Source organism: Electrona antarctica, assembly GCF_951216825.1.
Source record: "Electrona antarctica genome assembly, chromosome: 4".
Lineage (NCBI taxonomy): Eukaryota > Metazoa > Chordata > Actinopteri > Myctophiformes > Myctophidae > Electrona > Electrona antarctica.
In genome coordinates this window covers 54,990,549-55,009,217 of record NC_136809.1, presented here as the reverse complement: position 1 = coordinate 55,009,217, position 18,669 = coordinate 54,990,549, and the positions used below count along the sequence as shown (strand labels likewise).

Sequence of the window (18,669 nt, the reverse complement as noted above, 5' to 3'; positions counted from 1 at the left end):
GAGTTTAAATTCACCATGATATGAGTTATGAGTTTAAATGCACCATTATATGAGTTATATGAGTTTAAATTCACCAGTATATGAGTTATATGAGTTTAAATGCACCATTATATGAGTTTGAATAAAGTGCTGCCTGGTCGTTGAGTTTATTGAGTTCAGTGAGTTCATTGTGTTTCAACAGACGCACGTACGATAAAGATACAGATCTTGGCGGTGTTGTGTTACCTCAAGTTCCTCAGAGCTGAGACCGCCAAATTGCGAAGTCTAATTGACAAAGACAAAAGAAACATCTTCAGCCAGAAATAGCATGAGAATAGATAAACAGCTTTATTGCTTAGATGTCTTGTACTCTGTGGTTTATCCATTTCTGATTCTGGTTTAGTGTTGTTTAGTTTAGTTTAGTTTAGTTTAGTTTAGTTTAGTTTAGTTTAGTTTAGTTTAGTTTAGTTTAGTTTAGCCGTAGAGTCTCTTTGACAAACCATGCACCGCCAAACACTCTTGATACCTAAAAATTGAACTTTCACTTCCTGTATTTTTATAGATGTTCCTGGTACCTCACTTCCTGGAACTATTGCTAACATGTTTCTTTCCTCCCCCACAGTGCCCCCTATGATCAAACCTTGTCAACAGAAAATGTGTGACCAACAAAACATCGTTTCCGTACACTACATTTTGGGGTTAAATATTCAACCATATTTTTAACCAATATATTCCCTTGTTATCCCCCAGTATGCTACGTTTCATTTTCTTTCAATACTACCAGGACAGGAAATCTTTCTCCACACATGTATGTGTCAGTGTCACAAGTAGAATGAGAACTCAATCTATTATAGGTAAAGTAGGCTAGTATACTGATGATATGATGATATGAAAACCAAAACCACATGAGAAGCAGACTTATACATTATACTGCAATGTGATAATAATGTAACGGAGAGAGAGCCAAATGACTAGAAGACAATAATAGTTCAATCACAAGTTCACATCTTGGTTTCAATCACAACTTTATTCACTGTTTCATCATTTTCAAATCATTTTGTGAAATCCATTGTGATGGCATGCAGCAAAACAAGACGGTTACCTAACAGAAGAGATACAGCTATCATTCTTTAGTGTTTACAAGCCTGAGCTTGTAGATCTGCTATTTTCAGCATGCAACTAATTGTGAAATGACTTCTACTGGATCTCTTGTCCACTAGTCCCTTCCTAACATTTTAGTCTAGTTTTTATTTGTGGACAGAATTGTCAGTATATTTAGTCTTAGTTTTAGTCATCATAGTTTCCATTTAGTTTTCATCAGTGGAAAAAGGTAGTCGACGAATATTTTTCATCTTAGTTTTAGTCAACACTGATTTACAGCAGGTTTGGGGCAACCACCTTGATCTACACAACATGCATGGGCAACTGGCGGCCCCCGGGGGCCACATGCAGCCCTCACCTTCACTCACTTAACGCGGCCCGCAAGTTAATATGGGAATACTGATATATACTATTGGTTTCAGCTGTTACAATTCCAAACATGCAAACATGACCCGCTTTAATTACTTCAGTCTGATATTAGTAGCTTACTAGTATTAAAAAGTTATTGTCTTTTTTTTATGTCCAATGTATTGCATTTAAGTTAATAAAGTTAACATGAGTATAACTAAGTGTATAGTAGCAAATAGCAAAAATAGCATATCTACAACTTCTCTTACCTATGTGTCATTCATTTGAAATCACTGAATCATTATTTGTTAGGTTGTATTGCAACATTATTGACTTATTATTATTGATTCTAATTAGCAGCTCGTTATATAAGACATGAAAGCAACGGTGGTTTTCACTGTCTGACATTGAATGACTGACCACGTCGCCAGCCTCGGGAAAAACATCCAATTAAAGATGGAGTGCCGTGATTTTTGTACTTTTTCTGTTTTGCATGTGTCTATGGAGTCAACATTACTCTAATAGACCCCCAGGTGTGGTTATACTATTCAAATATGTCTTCCCTGTGTATTTTTGGTTTCTTCCTGAAAGCTGAAAGCCTTTGAGTCAAAAGGCCCAATAATAACACCATTTTAGTGACATCTTAACGCTAACCCCTCCCCCATTATCATACAACAACAGCTGTGGGCGAGGCTTAAGTTCAGGTGGGTGGTGCCAAGGTGAAAACCAGGTATACTGTTGACCACATAAAAAAAAACATAATTTTAACACTTTCTGTACACTTTTTTGAAAGAAATCTTCCTCCTAGTATGATCATAGTACCTGATGACCATCTTTTAGGGGGGGGGGGGTGGGGGAACACGGCACTACACCTTTAACCCATTTTGGGCGGGAACCCCTTTTGGTGTTTTAACTAAGCATTATGTTATAGCCTACTTTAGCTATTGAAAAATAGCAGATCTACAAGCTCATAGCGCGCCACCGAGTGGCGCGCTACAAGCTTGTAGGTCTGCTATTTTTGAAAAATCGTAAAAATGCGGCACAAATCTTTGAATATATTCTTTCAGAGCGAACGTTTTTTTTATTTCGACGTCAGGCCTAAATGGCTGAAGTGACCATGTGCCCTAAATAAAAGGTCGCCCTGACCCACCCCTTGATTATCAATATCATTATTTGGACGGGCCCTGTTTCCTAAAGTTCCCTCAGGGGTGATACATGTCGTTGACCTCCATGGCCGTCGTCCTCGTCGTCCTCGGGAGGGAGTTGGCGACTGGAGGAGGAGGAGGAGGACGACGAGTGGCTTCAAACACGGCGCCACTACGGCTAAGAGCGTTTGGTGGTGTTTGGTGGTTGTCGTTGGGTTGGACGACCGGGGCTCCCGGGAGAGAGGCCGGCGGGTTCTGCCCGGAGCTCTCCAGGCCAACAGGGGCAGCGTTATTGCCGTCAGGAAGCATTCCAGAGTTTGGTTGTCCCGCCTCAGAGGGCAGCAGGCCTGCTGCATGGGGTAGACCCAAGCTGGGCCGTCCTGAGTTGGGTAGTAGGTTGGCATTTATCGGCAAGTTCATCGCTGCACTGGGCAAAAACATGCTCAGTCTAGCTGCCACCTGTATAACAGAGAAGCCATTGTATTTTAATCCATTTAGGGTTGACGTAAAAAAAAAAAAAAAAAACGTCTTCTAAATCCTGACAGTTTTCTGAAAAACCTTATGTTTCTGTATCAGTGGTGCTCAATATTTCATGTCAAGGACCCCAAAAATGATATGTAATATATGCCTCCACCCCCCCGCCCCCCCCCCCCCCCCCCCCTCTGAAAATATGTAGTTCCAGGGACCTCCCCAGAAGCAAAGATGTGAGTTAAAATGGTCACGCTGTAATAATATATATATTCAAAGATTTTAGGCACATTTTCACGATTTTTCAAAAATAGCAGACCTACAAGCTCGTAGCGCGCCACTCGGTGGCGCGCTATGAGCTTGTAGATCTGCTATTTTTCAATAGCTAAATTATAACATAATGTTTAAAACACCAAAAGGGGTTCCCGCCCAAAATGGGTTAATATATATATTTTTATATTATATTTTATTTCATATTTTAGAGTTAGTGTCGAAGTGTCGTCGAGGAAAGACGCTGAAACCCCTAATTGCTCCCGATGTGCAGGTTGGTGCCTTGCATGGTTTCCTCCGCCATCTGTGTTTGAATGTGTGTGTGAATGTGTGTGTGAATGGGTGAATGTAATGCACACTCGTAAAGGTGTATGAATGTGTGTGTGAATGTAAAGTGCCTTGGATAAAGACGCTATATAAATGCACCATTAAATGCACCATTATATGAGTTATATGAGTTTAAACGCACCATTATATATGAGTTTGAATAAAGTGCTGCCTGGTCGTTGAGTTTATTGAGTTCAGTGAGTTCATTGTGTTTCAACAAGATACAGATCTTGGCTGTGTTGTGTTACCTCAAGTTCCTCAGAGCTGAGACCGCCAAATTGCGAAGTCTAATTGACAAAGACAAAAGAAACATCTTCAGCCAGAAATAGCATGAGAATAGATAAACAGCTTTATTGCTTAGAGATGTCTTCAGTTTGCCACAGCACGTCTGTTCGGGTGTGGTCACGCCCAACTGGAATTTTACCTCTGCAGGAGGATTCTGCCAATGCTTTTTAATGGGATTGAAATGGGGATATTTATGGATTTCTGCCAAAAAAAGACGAAAAAAACCTCTGTTCCCGTTGAAAAGCATTGGCAGAATCTGCCCTCATAAGCAGACTTATAGGTGTGACCCCAGCCCCCAGCCCAGCCCCCTCCAAACAAGCCCAATTGACTGACTTCAATGTAAACCAAGATCCACTATAGCCCCCGCTCTGAATAGCCTGCAGCCCCCAGTCACAGTTTTCTGGAGCCGTCGCTGCCCCCAGCCTTAATCTATCACCCGAGAGTCTTTTTACAGTGTGTAATTCCATAGCCACTTTTCATTTTGTTGCTTTATAATAATGATGTACTGCAGCTATAATAAAACACTCTGGAAATGAGAGTCTGCTAAAGGCCCAAACACTTTTTGGACAAACATGTTTCCTACTTACTACTAGTGATAACATACTGACGTTGTATTTACCATTGGTTGCTGAAACATGTATACGATTTGATGATGATTCTGTGGATGAAAAAGCAGACGTGAAAACAATGTATAGCAATTATTTCAGGAAAAACAAAAACGGACAACAAAAAAAGATGTCGAGGATGTTTTAGCCAAAGATCATTTGGTCTAGTATACAGTGGTTTTCAATCAGTGGCCCGGGGACCACCAGTGGTCCTTGAAGGGGTTCCAGGTGGTCCCCATAGCTAAATGATGGAGAGTTGCTAACCGAAGTGACCCTTATAGATCTTTAACTCTTGAGAGCATAGAATTAAACCAAATGGTTTCATGGTTTAATTTTATACACTCAAGAGTTAATATGCCACAGACGAAAAACAGTCTAAGTCCACACTATTAAATAATGTATAAATGATAGATAAGGGGGCAGGACAACGAGGCCTTTTCGTGGAGGGGTCAGAATTAAATTTGGACATAGACTGATTTTCGTCTGTGGTACTGTTAAAATCTGCATTACTTCATTTAGAAGTGTTAGTCTACAACACAATTAGAGAATGTGGAAGAATTGCTATTTTGATGCCTGTTGTCTCCCCTAATGGTACCAACAACATCAATACAGCATGGATTTGTGGACAGAATCGTATCCAACAATAACAAATTATTCTTACGTTTTGGGTCTGATAGGCTAAATGTCATCAAATTCCGTGGCTCAAATGCCCAACTAAATAATGGGCCTTGATATGAAATGGGCTGAAAACTGAAGTGAGGTTTATAAAACCTAAACCTACCTGCTGCCCCTCAGGTGGTTGGCGTGTGTTGGCTGCGGCGGCAGCACCCGTGGGTCCTGAGGGCGTTATTTCAGCAGGAGGTGCCACCGGACTGACTGCGGGTTGGTTTGGGGGACTTTGGGGGACTTGGGGTGACTGGAAAATCATGGGGAATCCATATGGGTTGTACTGTAAGAGAAACACAATTTTTGTTTTATTTTCTCTTTTTTGCAATTTAACCATTTCAAATGAAACCCCCCCCAAAAAAACTCTTTTAATTCTTGAATTTTCTGTCTTTGCAACATGAGAAAATCCAGGACATGGAAAGTCCATTTCTTCATAACGTATATTATGTTAGGCACTATAAATCATTTGCCAGACAACATGCTGTCACGAAACGATCTGTGAGTCTCGATCTGCAGAGTCATAAATCAAAGCATATCTGATGTAAACAAAGTACTTGGAACAGTTTTGATGTCAGAAGTCCCCCCCCCGCCCGCCCGCCCGCCCCAACAAATAAAGCAACTGTTGTGACAGCCCTGCCAAGAGTTTAGCAAACAGATATTTTCCTTGTTTGTTAGATGCTGCCTGCCAGCACATTCTACAAGGAGGACAAAAGAAAACTATAGGGAAGAAATAGAGAGGCGCCCTCAGGCAAGCTCTCACAGTTTATGGAGTTCACTTGAGGCTTAGGAGAAAGAAAAACACTTGTACATGTTTCAGTGCTGTAACTTAACGATCCGTTTTACTGCTTGCGTTGTTTTTATTAGATCAATAAAAGTGTCAATAGTTTCTCACCAACTGATTCCCTTGTGGAGGTGAGAACACTGCAGGGTAGTATCCATAGGGAGAGAACATCTGGGGAAGAAAGATCACAGACACCAAATAAGTTCCTTATTCTTATAGACAAAAATGGTAATAATGAGAATACAACTGTGGCAGCGGTGGCCGAATGGATTGCGGAGCGGTCTTGATACCGGAAGGTCGCCAGTTCGAATCAGCGGTCCGACACGTTAAAATTACCACCGCTGAAGTGCCCTTGAACAAGGCATTGAACCACTACGATGAAATGTTCTATGAGCAGGGCCTGGCTGGAAACAAGTTCTTGAGCTTAGCCCAGATACCCTCGGTAAATATAGTAATCATTTCATTTCATTTTCCAGAGCCATTGCATACTGGCGTGTGCTCCCCCCTCCCCCACATTTGACTCTAACAAGAAATGCTTTGGCCCGTTTTCCACCGGTTGGTTCCCAATGGGAACCGTTTCAGTTCTTTTTGGTCTTTTTGGTCTTTTTGGTCCATGAGCCAGAGCTCCAAAATTGGAACATTAATTTTGAATTGAGTGGGCAAAACCATACCTATAATTAGATTGTAATCACCATGACACTTCCCCAATTGATTACTTACACGAAGACAATGATGTATTGTATTACAAATTTTACATTTTAAATATGCAAATGAGGCATTATGTAGGAAAATATGCAAAATAATAGAAAATATGAAAAAGCTACTACTGTGGAAGGGTTATCATGTATTAATTTACTTGTATTGATCCTATAAACAATTTAATAGGGTATAGTTTTTCCCATTGGGAACCAACCGGTGGAAAGGGGGTCTTTTTTCAAAAGGAAACTTAAGGCAGCAATAGTCAGAAAGGAAATTAGATTAGATTATTATTATTATTATTATTATTATTATTATTATTATTATTATTATTATTATTATTATTATTATTATTATTATTATTTTTTATTTTTTATTTTTTTTGACAGACAAATCTGTTTTTCTGTTCTTATTGTACTGTTAATGTACATTTTGTTACAGGTTTGTGGGTTTGTTCACCAACATTGATCATGCAAATCATAAAATGCAGAACATATTTTTATGATTTGTACTGTGATGTTTTTGCCTGGACCCCTGCAGGAAGAATAGTCTCCACTACGGTATAGCTAAACTAAACTACTATAGTCATTAAGTTTAAGTTGACAAGGCTTGGTTTACAATTTACAATTTACAATTTAGGCATTTAGCAGACGCTCTTAATCCAGAGCGACTTACATTAGGCAAGAACAAAAGTATGGGAATACATCACATATATAAAATGCATTTATCAAGAAACATGCGTAAGCTAAGAACGTAACTAGAACATATCTATATAATGACACTATACATATTAACTATACATATATACTATACTATGCTATACATATGTACTATGATGTGCTATGACTACATACAATGCAATTATTGTGCTGTCTACATGACATGCTAGAAGTCTGTTTCAAATGCTATCTAAGTCTAAAAAGTGCTATCTAAGGGGGTAGGATAAGTGCATTTGTTTGATGTGCATATTAGCATATTGAGTATATTCTTAAAAATGGAAGACAGACAATTATTGTTTATGATTGATGATGCTGATTTATATAGGCCTATATCTCATACCATAGGCTGCTGTTGCTGCTGCTGCTGCTGCTGCTGCTGCTGTGTTGGCAGGCTTGCCTGTGGTGGAGGTCCCTGGAAGTTTGGCTGGTGGTAGGGCATCATCAGCTGGACTCCTCCGTGTTGAGGAACCCAGGGCTGGTGGTGGGGCAGGAACTGGGGCAGGAACTGCGGCCCACCTTGAGGTCCCATACCCTGCTGCTGTTCCCATACTCCAGGCTGCAGGGGTGGTGGTTGCTGCGGCTGCTGCTGCACGTTAGGCTGGATCTGGACCAGGATCTGGGGTGCAGGTTTGTGGCTCGAGGCCTGATCCACCGCGGGCGGAAGGTTCTGAGCTGGGACGTGTGTTTGCTGCACAAGACCCGTATCTGGAGTTACCTGGAGTTTAATACAGACATTGACCCGATGATGTAGGTGTTATTCAGGTAGATCTGTGGTTTTCAACCAGTGGTCGATTCTACAAATGCCTTCTAAAACCTGACAGTTTTCTGGAAAACATTTTCATTTTCATTCCAGAAGCAAAGATTCAAAGAGTTAAAAATGTTCGCTCTGAAAGAATACATATTCAAAGATTTGCAACAAACTTTCACGATTTTTCAAAAATAGCAGACCTACAAGCTCGTACTCGTAGCTATGAGCTTGTAGATCTGCTATTTTTATATAGGCAAAGCATAATGCTTAATACACCAAAAAGGGTTCCCGCCCAGAATGTGTTAAATGATGGAAGAGTGGACCCTTATAGATAATTAACTCTTGAGAGCATGAAATGAAACCAAATGTACCCGCGTTTACGCTCTCAAGGGTTAAAATTATTGTTAAACACCTGCATTACTTAATTTACGAGAAGTCTACACAAATTGAGAATGTAGAATAATTGTTATTTTGATCAACGTTTGCCTGTTGTCTCTCCAAATGGATGGTGTCACATCAATACAACACAGAGTTGTGCATGCGGACAAGTTAACATCTTACAATAAAATATAAGCCAAGTGTGTTGGGTCTGAGAGGCTAAGGGCTCCATTTTCGTCACCGCTAAACCCCTTATCCCTAAACTTCTTTGCCTTTTTTTCTTTTACTATTTTGAAAAACATTTTTGAATAGTTCAGCTAGCCTCTACATTGACACGTTGTGAGCTTGTAGACTGGCCATTTTAACTATTCAAAAATGTTTGACAAAATAGTAAAAAGAAAAAAAAGGCAAAGAAGTTTAGGGATAAGGTTGTTTAGCGGTGACGAAAATGGAGCCTAAAATGTCATCAAAGGGTGGTCTGTGGATCAAATGCAGAATGAATAATAATGGACCTTGACATGGAAAGGGTTGAAAAAACACTGAGGTAGATCACAGTAAAAGTGGTCAGGAGGTGCGAGCAGTGGGCATTCACTTCTAGTCATTTTTACTAGTTGACTAGTTGCCTAGTTTACTAGTCGACTAGTCGACTAGTTGTTTAACTATACCTATTATGTAAAAAATAAAATAAATTAAAAAAATGGGGAAATAAATATTTGTACATTGAAAAACTGTGTACATGGTGACTATAACTATAATCTACCTGATCTTGAGGCCTACAAGATTTTTTTTCTTATCAACTAGTCAACTAGTACCAACAAGGTCGACTAGTGGATTTACAAGTCGACTAGTAAACTAGTCGACTAGTTGCTTAATGCCCTAGCAAGCACATCCCAGGCTAATTCGACGGGTGATCGAACAAAAAAGAACAGACTGCAAAAGAAAGAATACAGTAAAAGTCTGCAAAAAAAGCTCCCTAAAAACTTTATTTACCAAGGCGGGGTAAAAAACAGATGATGAAACGTTGTGTTTTTTTTACCCCGTCTTGATAAATAACGTTTTGTGGGGAGCTTTCAAAACGGTGTGCAAGACTTATTATTTATTTTGTAGATCATATAGTATCCACACAGCAAAACCCGGACCCGGAAGACCCCCATGATATTATCCCATTTATAGGTCTGACCTCGAAATTTAAAAAGAAAATTCTAAATCCTCCAGTTTTTTAAATAAATATTTTCACGATTTTTCAAAAATAGCAGACCTACAAGCTCGTAGCGCGCCACTCGGTGGCGCGCTATGAGCTTGTAGATCTGCTATTTTTCAATAGCTAAATTATAACATAATGTTTAAAACACCAAAAGGGGTTCCCGCCAAGAATGGGTTAATGGGTCTATTGTCACACTCTCACTCTCACATTTAAATCACACATGTATGATAAGAAACAAAGAAATACATATAGTGGTTTAGATAATAAATAATATGGCTATACATACCGGTATTGTTGACACTGTCATAGCGAGACATGTCAATACGACTGTCACGATCATCTCCGAAACCTTCCCCCGAAAATTGAAATGTCTTGAATCGTGTTAAAACCTAATCTGAATGTTATAAGACCTCAAAACATATACAGCCTGGAAAGACGTGCACTTCAATCAAATGAAACTGTGTATGTGCAAGTGGACGGTGCCTTATGAACTTGCACTTGGACTAAAGCAACCAATCACGCAATGGCAAAAAAAAAAAAAAAAAACGTCAAATTAGACTCATCTTGCTTGACATAGACAATGTCATGACATTTTGGTTCATAGACAATCCACTGATTACCCTAAATTGTCTGTTTTTCCTTTTGGTAATGCAGTAATGTCTAGAAAGGCCGGCCTACAGTAGAGGTGGTTTTCCTATTATCGAGAATACATCATGGTGTGGCTGATGTGTCATTGTCTCACGGCTGTAATTATGGTCAACACAAACGTGTGCGCTTGCATGCACAGCATGCAGTGAACCGGTGCAAAGAGGAAATCCTCAAAGATGGCAAGGAAATCGGCATCTAGAGCACAAATGTCTAGCAAAATGGTCCTCATCTCGCCTATAATGAAAAGGCAGAAAATCTAAAATAAACTTGATTCCAACAGATTATTGATTTGGGCAAATTAAATGTATACATTTATAAGTCAAAGTAGGCTAGCCAGCTCTAGGTGTTGAAATGTTTCTCAGCTTTGGGTAAAACGGCACAATCATTTTAAAATCAGTCATATCTCCTTCAAATATTTTCCAATTTCATTGAATGATACATCATATGAAAGCTTACATGCTGTACTTCAATAATCTGTAAAAAACTGAAAAATTACTCCGGTCGAGATGAGGGCCTATTTGCCAGACCCGGTCACAAATCTACTGAAGAGAAGTAGATTTGGAGGCCATACTATGTATATGAGAAGAGTCAGTGGCCGTTTTGAACAATATAGAACAGGAAATGTGTATTTTATGAAAGAAGGTACTGCATAGAGTAGACAGCTAAGTGATAAGATATCAGATAAGAGCAGTGGATTTAGTTGCCTTGCTTAATCTGATAAGACTTATAGCCATGGAGGTATAATTAAATGTGTGCACTGCACAAAGCAGTCAACAACACACCCATTTCAAGTACAGTATAAGGGGATGTGTGACATATTAAAAAAAACAAGGCCTTCAATTTGACTTAACCCATTTAGGCCTGACGTCGACATTAAACAAAATTATTTTTAAAATGTATTTTTTTTCATGAAAAACCTCATGTTTCTCAATATTTCATGTCAAGGACCCCCGAAAATGTTATGAAATTGGCCGCCGACCCCCAACTGCACATTTTCAAGATCTTTAAAAAATAGCAGACCTACAAGCTCACAGCGCGGCACTCGGTGCCGCGCTGTGAACTTGTAGATCTGCTATTTTTCAATAGCTAAAGTATAACATAATGCCTAAAACACCAAAAGGGGTACGTTCCCGCCCGGAATGGGTTATAAAAGGTGCGTGCTTATGCATGTGGATATATGTGTGAGAGCTCGGTAAGAGGTTGATCACACACACACATGCCCACACTTGCACAATGTCAGACGTGCAGTCTGCTAGTGCACAAAGGCTTGATTTATAGTTTGTTCCATGCTGCATCGTCAACATGGTGTACTGAAAACAGCAGATCTATACACAAAGCTCACGTGTTGTGAACTTGTCGATCATTTATTGTCAGCGGCTAGACACTGGCCGGCGCGCACCTATAAGTATAAATCAGACATTAAAGGACCACTTCACCACTTTTCAACCTATCTTCATATAATAGGTCGTCACTAATAATCATGAAAAAATGGTGCAATTTTTTTCTACTCGGTCTGTGTCTCATAGGAGGACTGTGGGCAGTTCAGAAACCGTCTTCCAGTGACATCATCGATGGGGAATACAAGCTAATACAAACTGCAGGCTTTCTAGTCCTGAAAAGTTGCAATGCGAAAATGGAAGCCATCGTTCTCACGATAATGAAAATCTAAACATTTTTGTAAAAAAATCTTGTTTAAAAAAAAAATCTGCCTAATGATGATGTCACTGGAAGACGGTTTCTAAACTGCCCACAGCCGTCCTATGAGACACAGACTGAGTAGAAAAAAATCGCGCAATTTTTTCATGATTATTAGTGAGGACCTATTATATGAAGATAGGTTGAAAAGTGGTGAAGTGGTCCTTTAAGTGTCTGAGGGTTTGAAGTGACCCAGATTCACAGACTAATAGGGCAAAGTGACGACCTTGTCACTTGCTGGGTTGGGTCACACACACCCGCCTTACGTGTATTTAACTTGATCGTGCAGAGATTATACAGCAGTGCACTAGATGGCAGACGTAAACTAAGATTCATATTTCAAGTACACTGTATCTCAAGTTCAAGTACATAGACTAAGATGTACTGTGCATGGGCTAATATCATAACAGTGCCGTACTGCATATCCCATCATCAATCAAAGAATGCTCATTGGTTGGTAACACTGTTGGCTAATTTTACGTCAGAGGTCATTCAGACTGCTGCCATTTTTTACCAGAATTGATTTTGGCAGTAAATTTTGATTTTAGTTATTAATAATTAAATTAGTCACATTTTAGTCATCTGAAATGTTTTAGTGCTAGTCTAGTTTTAGTTGACTAAATATCATAACATTTTAGTCAACTAAATCTACAGTTGATTTAATCAACTAAAATGTATTTTCGGCCTTGATGCCGTCGTAATGGCTGGTTTCACACTTGCTGAAAATAGTAGATCTGCTATTTTCAGCATGCAAGTGTAAAATGACTTATACTTTTTTGATTGATTGATTGAAATATTTATTAACAGTTTGCAGAATTACAGTACATTTCGAGCACAAACTCAATACAAAGGCTGTTAACTGTGAGTGGACGACCCAATTAAGCATTACACTTGTTTACAACAGGGTCCACCATGTTCAATTCATCAAATACTGGATCTCTAGTCCAAGAGTCCAGTGGTTTTCAACCAGTGGTCCGGGGACCACCAGTGGTCCCTGAGGGGGTTCCAGGTGGTCCCTAAACTGATGGAGAGTTGGTAACCAAATGGACCCTTATAGATCCTTCACTCTTGAGAGCGTAGCATGACACCGTCTACACAATTAGAGAATGTAGAAGAATATTGTTATTTTGTTATCTCTCTTTTGCTATCTCTCCTAATGCATGGAATTGTGGTTTAAACCTTATCCGACGACAACAAAATATTCTTTAGTTTTGTGTCTTAGAGGATACATGTCATCAAATGGTGGTTCCGTGGCTCAAATGCCAAATAAATAGTGGGCCTTGATATGAAATAGTCCGTTCCTAACATTTTAGTCTAGTTTTTAATTTGTTGACGAACTTGTCAATATATTTAGTCTTATAGTTTTAGTCATCATAGCTTAGTTTTCATTTAGTTTCCATTTAGTTTAGTAACGAAATCAACACTGTCTCGAGCATCAAGAATCAAGAGGGTTTATTTGTCACAATTCATACAAGGTACAAAAGCAGGACAAAATGCTAGTGTGGCATGAAGGTCAAGACAAGACACAACAACAATAATACTGGACGTGATACAAAAAAAAAGAAAGTATACAAATTTAAAAAAGGAAAATAAGATTTAACAAATATAATTAGTGCAGGGTTCTCATTCTACTAATTCCAGCTCTCTAAATAGCAACATGTATTTCAAATTAAGGTGCACATGGGGGAGTTCGAGGCTGCTGTTTTACTTTTGGAGTTTTCATTTATAATAAACAAGCATTTCCAAAGTAACAATTGACTCCACAAATTAGAACAAAAAATACATTCTTTAATATCAGCTGGTTACATAACCAGTTGAGTAGTTTGATGTCGGAACATGAAAACAGAATCGTTTGATATTGGCTTATTTCTTGCTTACTGTAAATCACTCTGGATTAAAGGTTTCATGACATTAATTTTCATTTATTTTTATTTTTCGTTTTTCTTTTAGGTTTTATGACCCCAATGACTGTACTTTGAACATTCCGTGGATTTTCTGAAGTCTGGAGCTTTCTCTGGGGGTTGGAAGTCTTTCTGAGCTGCAATGAAAAAAGGCAAAACAGTGAAAACAGTGACATCTGCTGGCAAATCCCATTGACATATATGGGATTTTCTGTCTCTTACGTCACAAACAGCAGGAAACTCAGAGCACCTGTTTGAGCCAGAAAACCCCACACCACAGAAAGTCTACTGAATGTTAAAAGTTCAGTTTTATTGGGTGCAATTGAGCTCAGAAAACCTAAACAAATTACAACAAAAGAAATCCCTTTAAGAACTGCTAAAGGCCTAAACTGTAAATTGTAAGGGCCGATTCATACTCCTATTTTAGAGCCGAATAAAAGTCGGTTCGGCTCTGTAGAGCCTACAATGTGACGTCATTTGAGGTTCGGGGGGGCGGGTACCGTCCTAAAGTCGGCTCTTCGGTGCTACTGAAAATTTCTGATGAGCCGAAATCATTTCGGCACTACAGCGCCGAAACAGCGGTAAAATAGGAGTATGAATATGCCCCTAGTCAGCTCAGAAGGCCGGGGCCCTCAGAAGACATGCTCCTAGCTGTCTCAAAGAGCTATATAGGGATAGATAGAGAGATGTCTGGCAGCTGAGTCAGGGTGACTGTGCAATACACAGCAAAGCGTTGCTGGTGAAGCAACCATAAAGCCATGGGTATTATGGGATCAGGACTGATCCCATTCCTAATCTGAGTTCATCCGGTGATAGTGGTGTGTGCGAGCCCCACTGGGTGGATATTATCCCATTCAGACCTGAGGAACGCATCATCTGCAGGGTCACCTTAGTATAGCTTTTATAACCCCACTTTAAACCATTATTTTAAACTCTAGCTGTTGAAAAACAGCAGATCTACAAGCTCATAGCTTGTAGATCTCTTTGAATATATATTCTTTCATATAGTGAATGTTTTTTTAACTCAAATATTTGCTTCTTGGAAGGGGGGGGGGGGGGGGGGATGTCCCTGGAACAACATATTTTCAGATGGTATATTTCCATATACAGATCATTCTGTGGCTCCTCCTGGACATGAAAAGGTTTGAGCAACGCAGTTGCACCACTGATAACGTTTTTCAGAAAACTTTCACAGTACGTTTTAACAGCAGGGCGACAGCCAGAAGAATTGTCCCGGAAGTGCATTATTTGTCTATATATGGGACCTGGCGACTATACCGGCGATACAGGCGATGGTCGAAAAGTGGGCGGGGGAACGTCGCCCGAAAAGATACAAATAAATCATCTTTTCAGGCGATTGGGTGATGTGTCGGCCGATGCTCGCCCCGCTGTTAAAACGTCTACTGTCAGGATTTAGGGAGACATTTTTGTGTATAGAATCTGGACTGCCAGGTGCAAATGGGTTATCCTGGGCTGTCGTCAGCAACGTTCCCACTAGGTGTAACACCACCGCCGCCCTCACTAAGACTAACAGATAGAGATAAACCCTATAATCATGAACGTCCTGACTCAATGTTTATTATGCTGATCCTTTGCAGTATCATGTCGTGTTGCATTCCTTGGATTTTTTCTCATCAGATAATAAATAATACATCACCATCGTAACGATCAACCGAGAAAGAAAATTATTGGGGGGGGAGGGGGACGAGATCAACATGAAATAAATCACCATGCAACATTTTTGACTGACATTTTTGACTTTTTTTGACTGGATCCCTGGCTATAGCGCTATGAGAGCACGGCATATACACAGTGTTACACAAAACATGCGGAAAAAGTGAAACGTGACACCTAGGTAACACCCACTACTCAGTGCAGTCAAACACCATTTACAGGGACGTGCACACACATAGACATCAAAGGGGGCTTCAGCCCCTGCCCTTTTACCCGTCTGTATAAAAACAACTGCCCTTTCTAGATCACGAGTGCAGTGCAGCATTTATACTACGGCGAAAGAAATGCAAACGCCACTCCTTTCCATGCCATGCCGGAAGGCAGGCTGCAGCATTCAGGAGAATTGCTTTTTTTCCCCCCCGAAAGTCTCCTGAACTTGAACACAGTATTTTGGCGTCGAACAAAGTTGTTAAGAAATCCATGTCGTTACACACCGCATCTCCACTAACTAAAGAGTGCTGGGGTTGCGACCCGAAAATAGCTGATCTACAAGCTTGTAGATCGGCTATTTTCGCTACTTTTGTCCAAAATTGCCCTCTTACGGGATTTCAGCCTCTGCCCCTCTTACACTCTTTGCACATCCCTGGTACATTGTACACATATAGTTTCATATATATATACCCAAGTGTTGCTGAAATGTATCAGTTGTCTCCTCTGGGCTCGGTTGACGGTCAGTTGTCTCCTCTGGGCTCTGTGACGGGGGCTGCTGTGGTTCGTGGTGGTGGCTGTGGGGCCGGAGGAGGTACTGGGGGTGGAGGAACGGGTACGGGTGGTGGTGGTGGTGGTACTGGTACTGGTACCGGTGGTGGTACTGGTGGTCGCGGTGGCCAAAAACCAGGAGGCCAGTAGGGGAAAGGAAATGTCGGGACGCGGAAGACGTACAATCTCTGTGACGAACAAAGAGAGAAAAAAAGTTAAACGTATATTGCTATTTCTGATTGTACAGTTTCTTTGATAAATACATACCAGTATGTTTTTTTATTTTGTGTTATTTTATAAAATTACCTCATCGCTGTCAGAACTACTACTGCTACGCACATGTCGACCGGAATTCTGCAATAAAAACAAATAGAAAAACATCTGAAATCACACTTTTTAAAAAAAAATCTGAAATCACACTTTTTTTGCTCCTCCGACGTGTGACATGTTTAGACGAGACCTCTGGGAGAGAGCTAAAGACAGGGATTATGCTATACTTACTGTCACATGGCAATTAATAAGGACAATCATCAGCAGAATGAACTTCATCGTGTTCTTGAAACTGCAAAAAACAAACAAATTGGAATTCTTTGAGATTAAAATGACCGGCGCAATCTTCCAATGAAAACTCTAACCGTAGCGTAGAATAATAGAACACAGTAGTACAGCCATGAATGAAATCATATTTACAAGAAATCTCTAAGATGAATAAAATCATAAAATGTCCATGTACGTTACCTTGCGGCTGATCCTTAATGAGAACTCCATTTGCTTTTGAACAGCTACCGTACTTACAGTATGTGTTCATTGTAGCTTTCGTGCTCTAACCTTCAAAGTGCTGTTACTTCATCTCGGATGTGGGTAGACTAGACTCATGACAACCTCTGTGTGTACATAATCCAGATAGGTGGGAACGCTGTCCTGATCAATGGCGGCGTTTTGAAACGTATCCTGTTCATAATCCCGGTAGATTTGCAACCGATTTCTGACACATGTACGAATGTTGTGTCTTGTGTGAATGACTGTTGGCAAAATGACTAACAACATGCACAGACTATTTGTTACAGGAGGCTTACGCACGCATGGCTGAGGGAAGTAGGGGTGCTGCGGGGGCTGAAGCACCCCCTCCCCCCAGGCACAGCCCCCCCTCGAACAGGAGAAAAAAAGAAAAAAAAAGGAAATATATATATGAATAATAGAAATGTCACATTGTCACGTTATTATTTATATGTATAAATAAAAAGTGGACTGGTTGGAGGATAAAATAAATAGTATTCTTAAATTACACTTGTGACTTTTTTGGTTTGTTTTTATATTTATCATCGTCTCTGCTCTGCTGCTGACGCTATTTCCGGTTACCTTTACGCACGGGGCGCACGGATTTGAATTTCTCCGGTTAGCCTGACTGTGTGTGTTGTCGTTGTCAACATGGCTCACAGGCTCAGAAGAGAATGAGTGATTTATTTGGTGGGTCCAAGCCCAAATCAAGTCTAGTTCACGAACCCTTCATGAGCACCAGCAGCAGTGTTCAGCAGGGGACGAGTGCTAATGTTGAAGAGGACATTGTCCCAGTTTTCGTCTGAGGAGGAGGACAATAATAAAAACAACAGCAGCAGCAGCAGCAGCAGCAGCACCTGCAGCAGTGTTTAGCCAATGCACCTGCAGCCATGAGCCAGGCGACTACCGTTATTAGTATTACCCTCACGTACATAATGATATTCTGGACACGTAACACACGTTGGATATACAGTAAATGCCATGATGAGGGAATTAACCACCCCGGAGTGCAAGAGCACATTTGGGGTTTAAGGTAAAGCATTTACTATTTAACTATATTATTTCTCTAATAGTCACTATTGCAGTGAGAGTGAGAAATAATATAGTATTTACTAATTACTATGGCCGCTGTGCCAACTGAACTGCTGAATGCTGCTGCAATTTAATGTTAGATATTAGATTCTGACGGGGAGGGATCTATGATGAATGATGATGATACAACACCCGGGTCGGCGAGCCCAAGCACGTACGCTGCGCTGTCAGCTCGTCTGTTGTTTAATAGGGCTATAATTTATATGTTTTGTTTTGATATCGGCGCCTTGCCAATGTCATGTGTAGCCTAAATAGGCCTATGCCTTTTTATGATGCATTTTGTCAGTTTGTTCATATAACTTGCGTGTGGAGAGGGAAAGTAAAAGCCACTTTTCCATGTGAAATTGCGCAAAAACGCGCGAGCACGAGGCACATGCACGCGCATTTTTGTGCCCCCTACTAG

General features: G+C 40.3%; 2 protein-coding genes across 2 annotated transcripts; both read right to left on the bottom strand.

Moving 5' to 3' along the window:
• Positions 1 to 2,630: 2,630 nt before the first annotated feature.
• On the bottom strand, positions 2,631 to 10,165 carry ambn (ameloblastin; the record flags this gene model as incomplete). The annotated part of the gene is made up of 7 exons (XM_079498485.1): positions 10,007 to 10,165; positions 7,731 to 8,105; positions 6,087 to 6,146; positions 5,310 to 5,477; positions 4,543 to 4,581; positions 3,887 to 3,925; positions 2,631 to 3,032 (listed from the first exon to the last, which is right to left on the bottom strand). The coding sequence occupies exons 1-7, from the start codon at positions 10,058 to 10,060 to the stop codon at positions 2,631 to 2,633; spliced, it is 1,137 nt and encodes a 378-aa protein (XP_079354611.1). The 5' UTR covers positions 10,061 to 10,165.
• A 6,114-nt stretch (positions 10,166 to 16,279) lies between these two features.
• On the bottom strand, positions 16,280 to 17,244 carry LOC306921448 (uncharacterized protein). The gene is made up of 4 exons (XM_079498591.1): positions 17,136 to 17,244; positions 16,899 to 16,959; positions 16,704 to 16,751; positions 16,280 to 16,585 (listed from the first exon to the last, which is right to left on the bottom strand). Exons 2-4 carry the CDS (start codon positions 16,944 to 16,946, stop codon positions 16,370 to 16,372), a joined length of 312 nt encoding a protein of 103 aa, XP_079354717.1. The 5' UTR covers positions 16,947 to 16,959; positions 17,136 to 17,244; the 3' UTR covers positions 16,280 to 16,369.
• Between the last annotated feature and the right edge of the window lie 1,425 nt (positions 17,245 to 18,669).

Coding starts and splice junctions, on each gene's coding strand:
- LOC306921448 (XM_079498591.1), bottom strand. CDS start 16,946: ATGAAGTTCATTCTGCTGATGATTGTCCTTATTAATTGCCATGTGACA. Junction 16,752..16,898: donor TTATTAATTGCCATGTGACA/GTAAGTATAGCA, acceptor TTTTTATTGCAG/AATTCCGGTCGACATGTGCG. Junction 16,586..16,703: donor GTAGTTCTGACAGCGATGAG/GTAATTTTATAA, acceptor TGTTCGTCACAG/AGATTGTACGTCTTCCGCGT.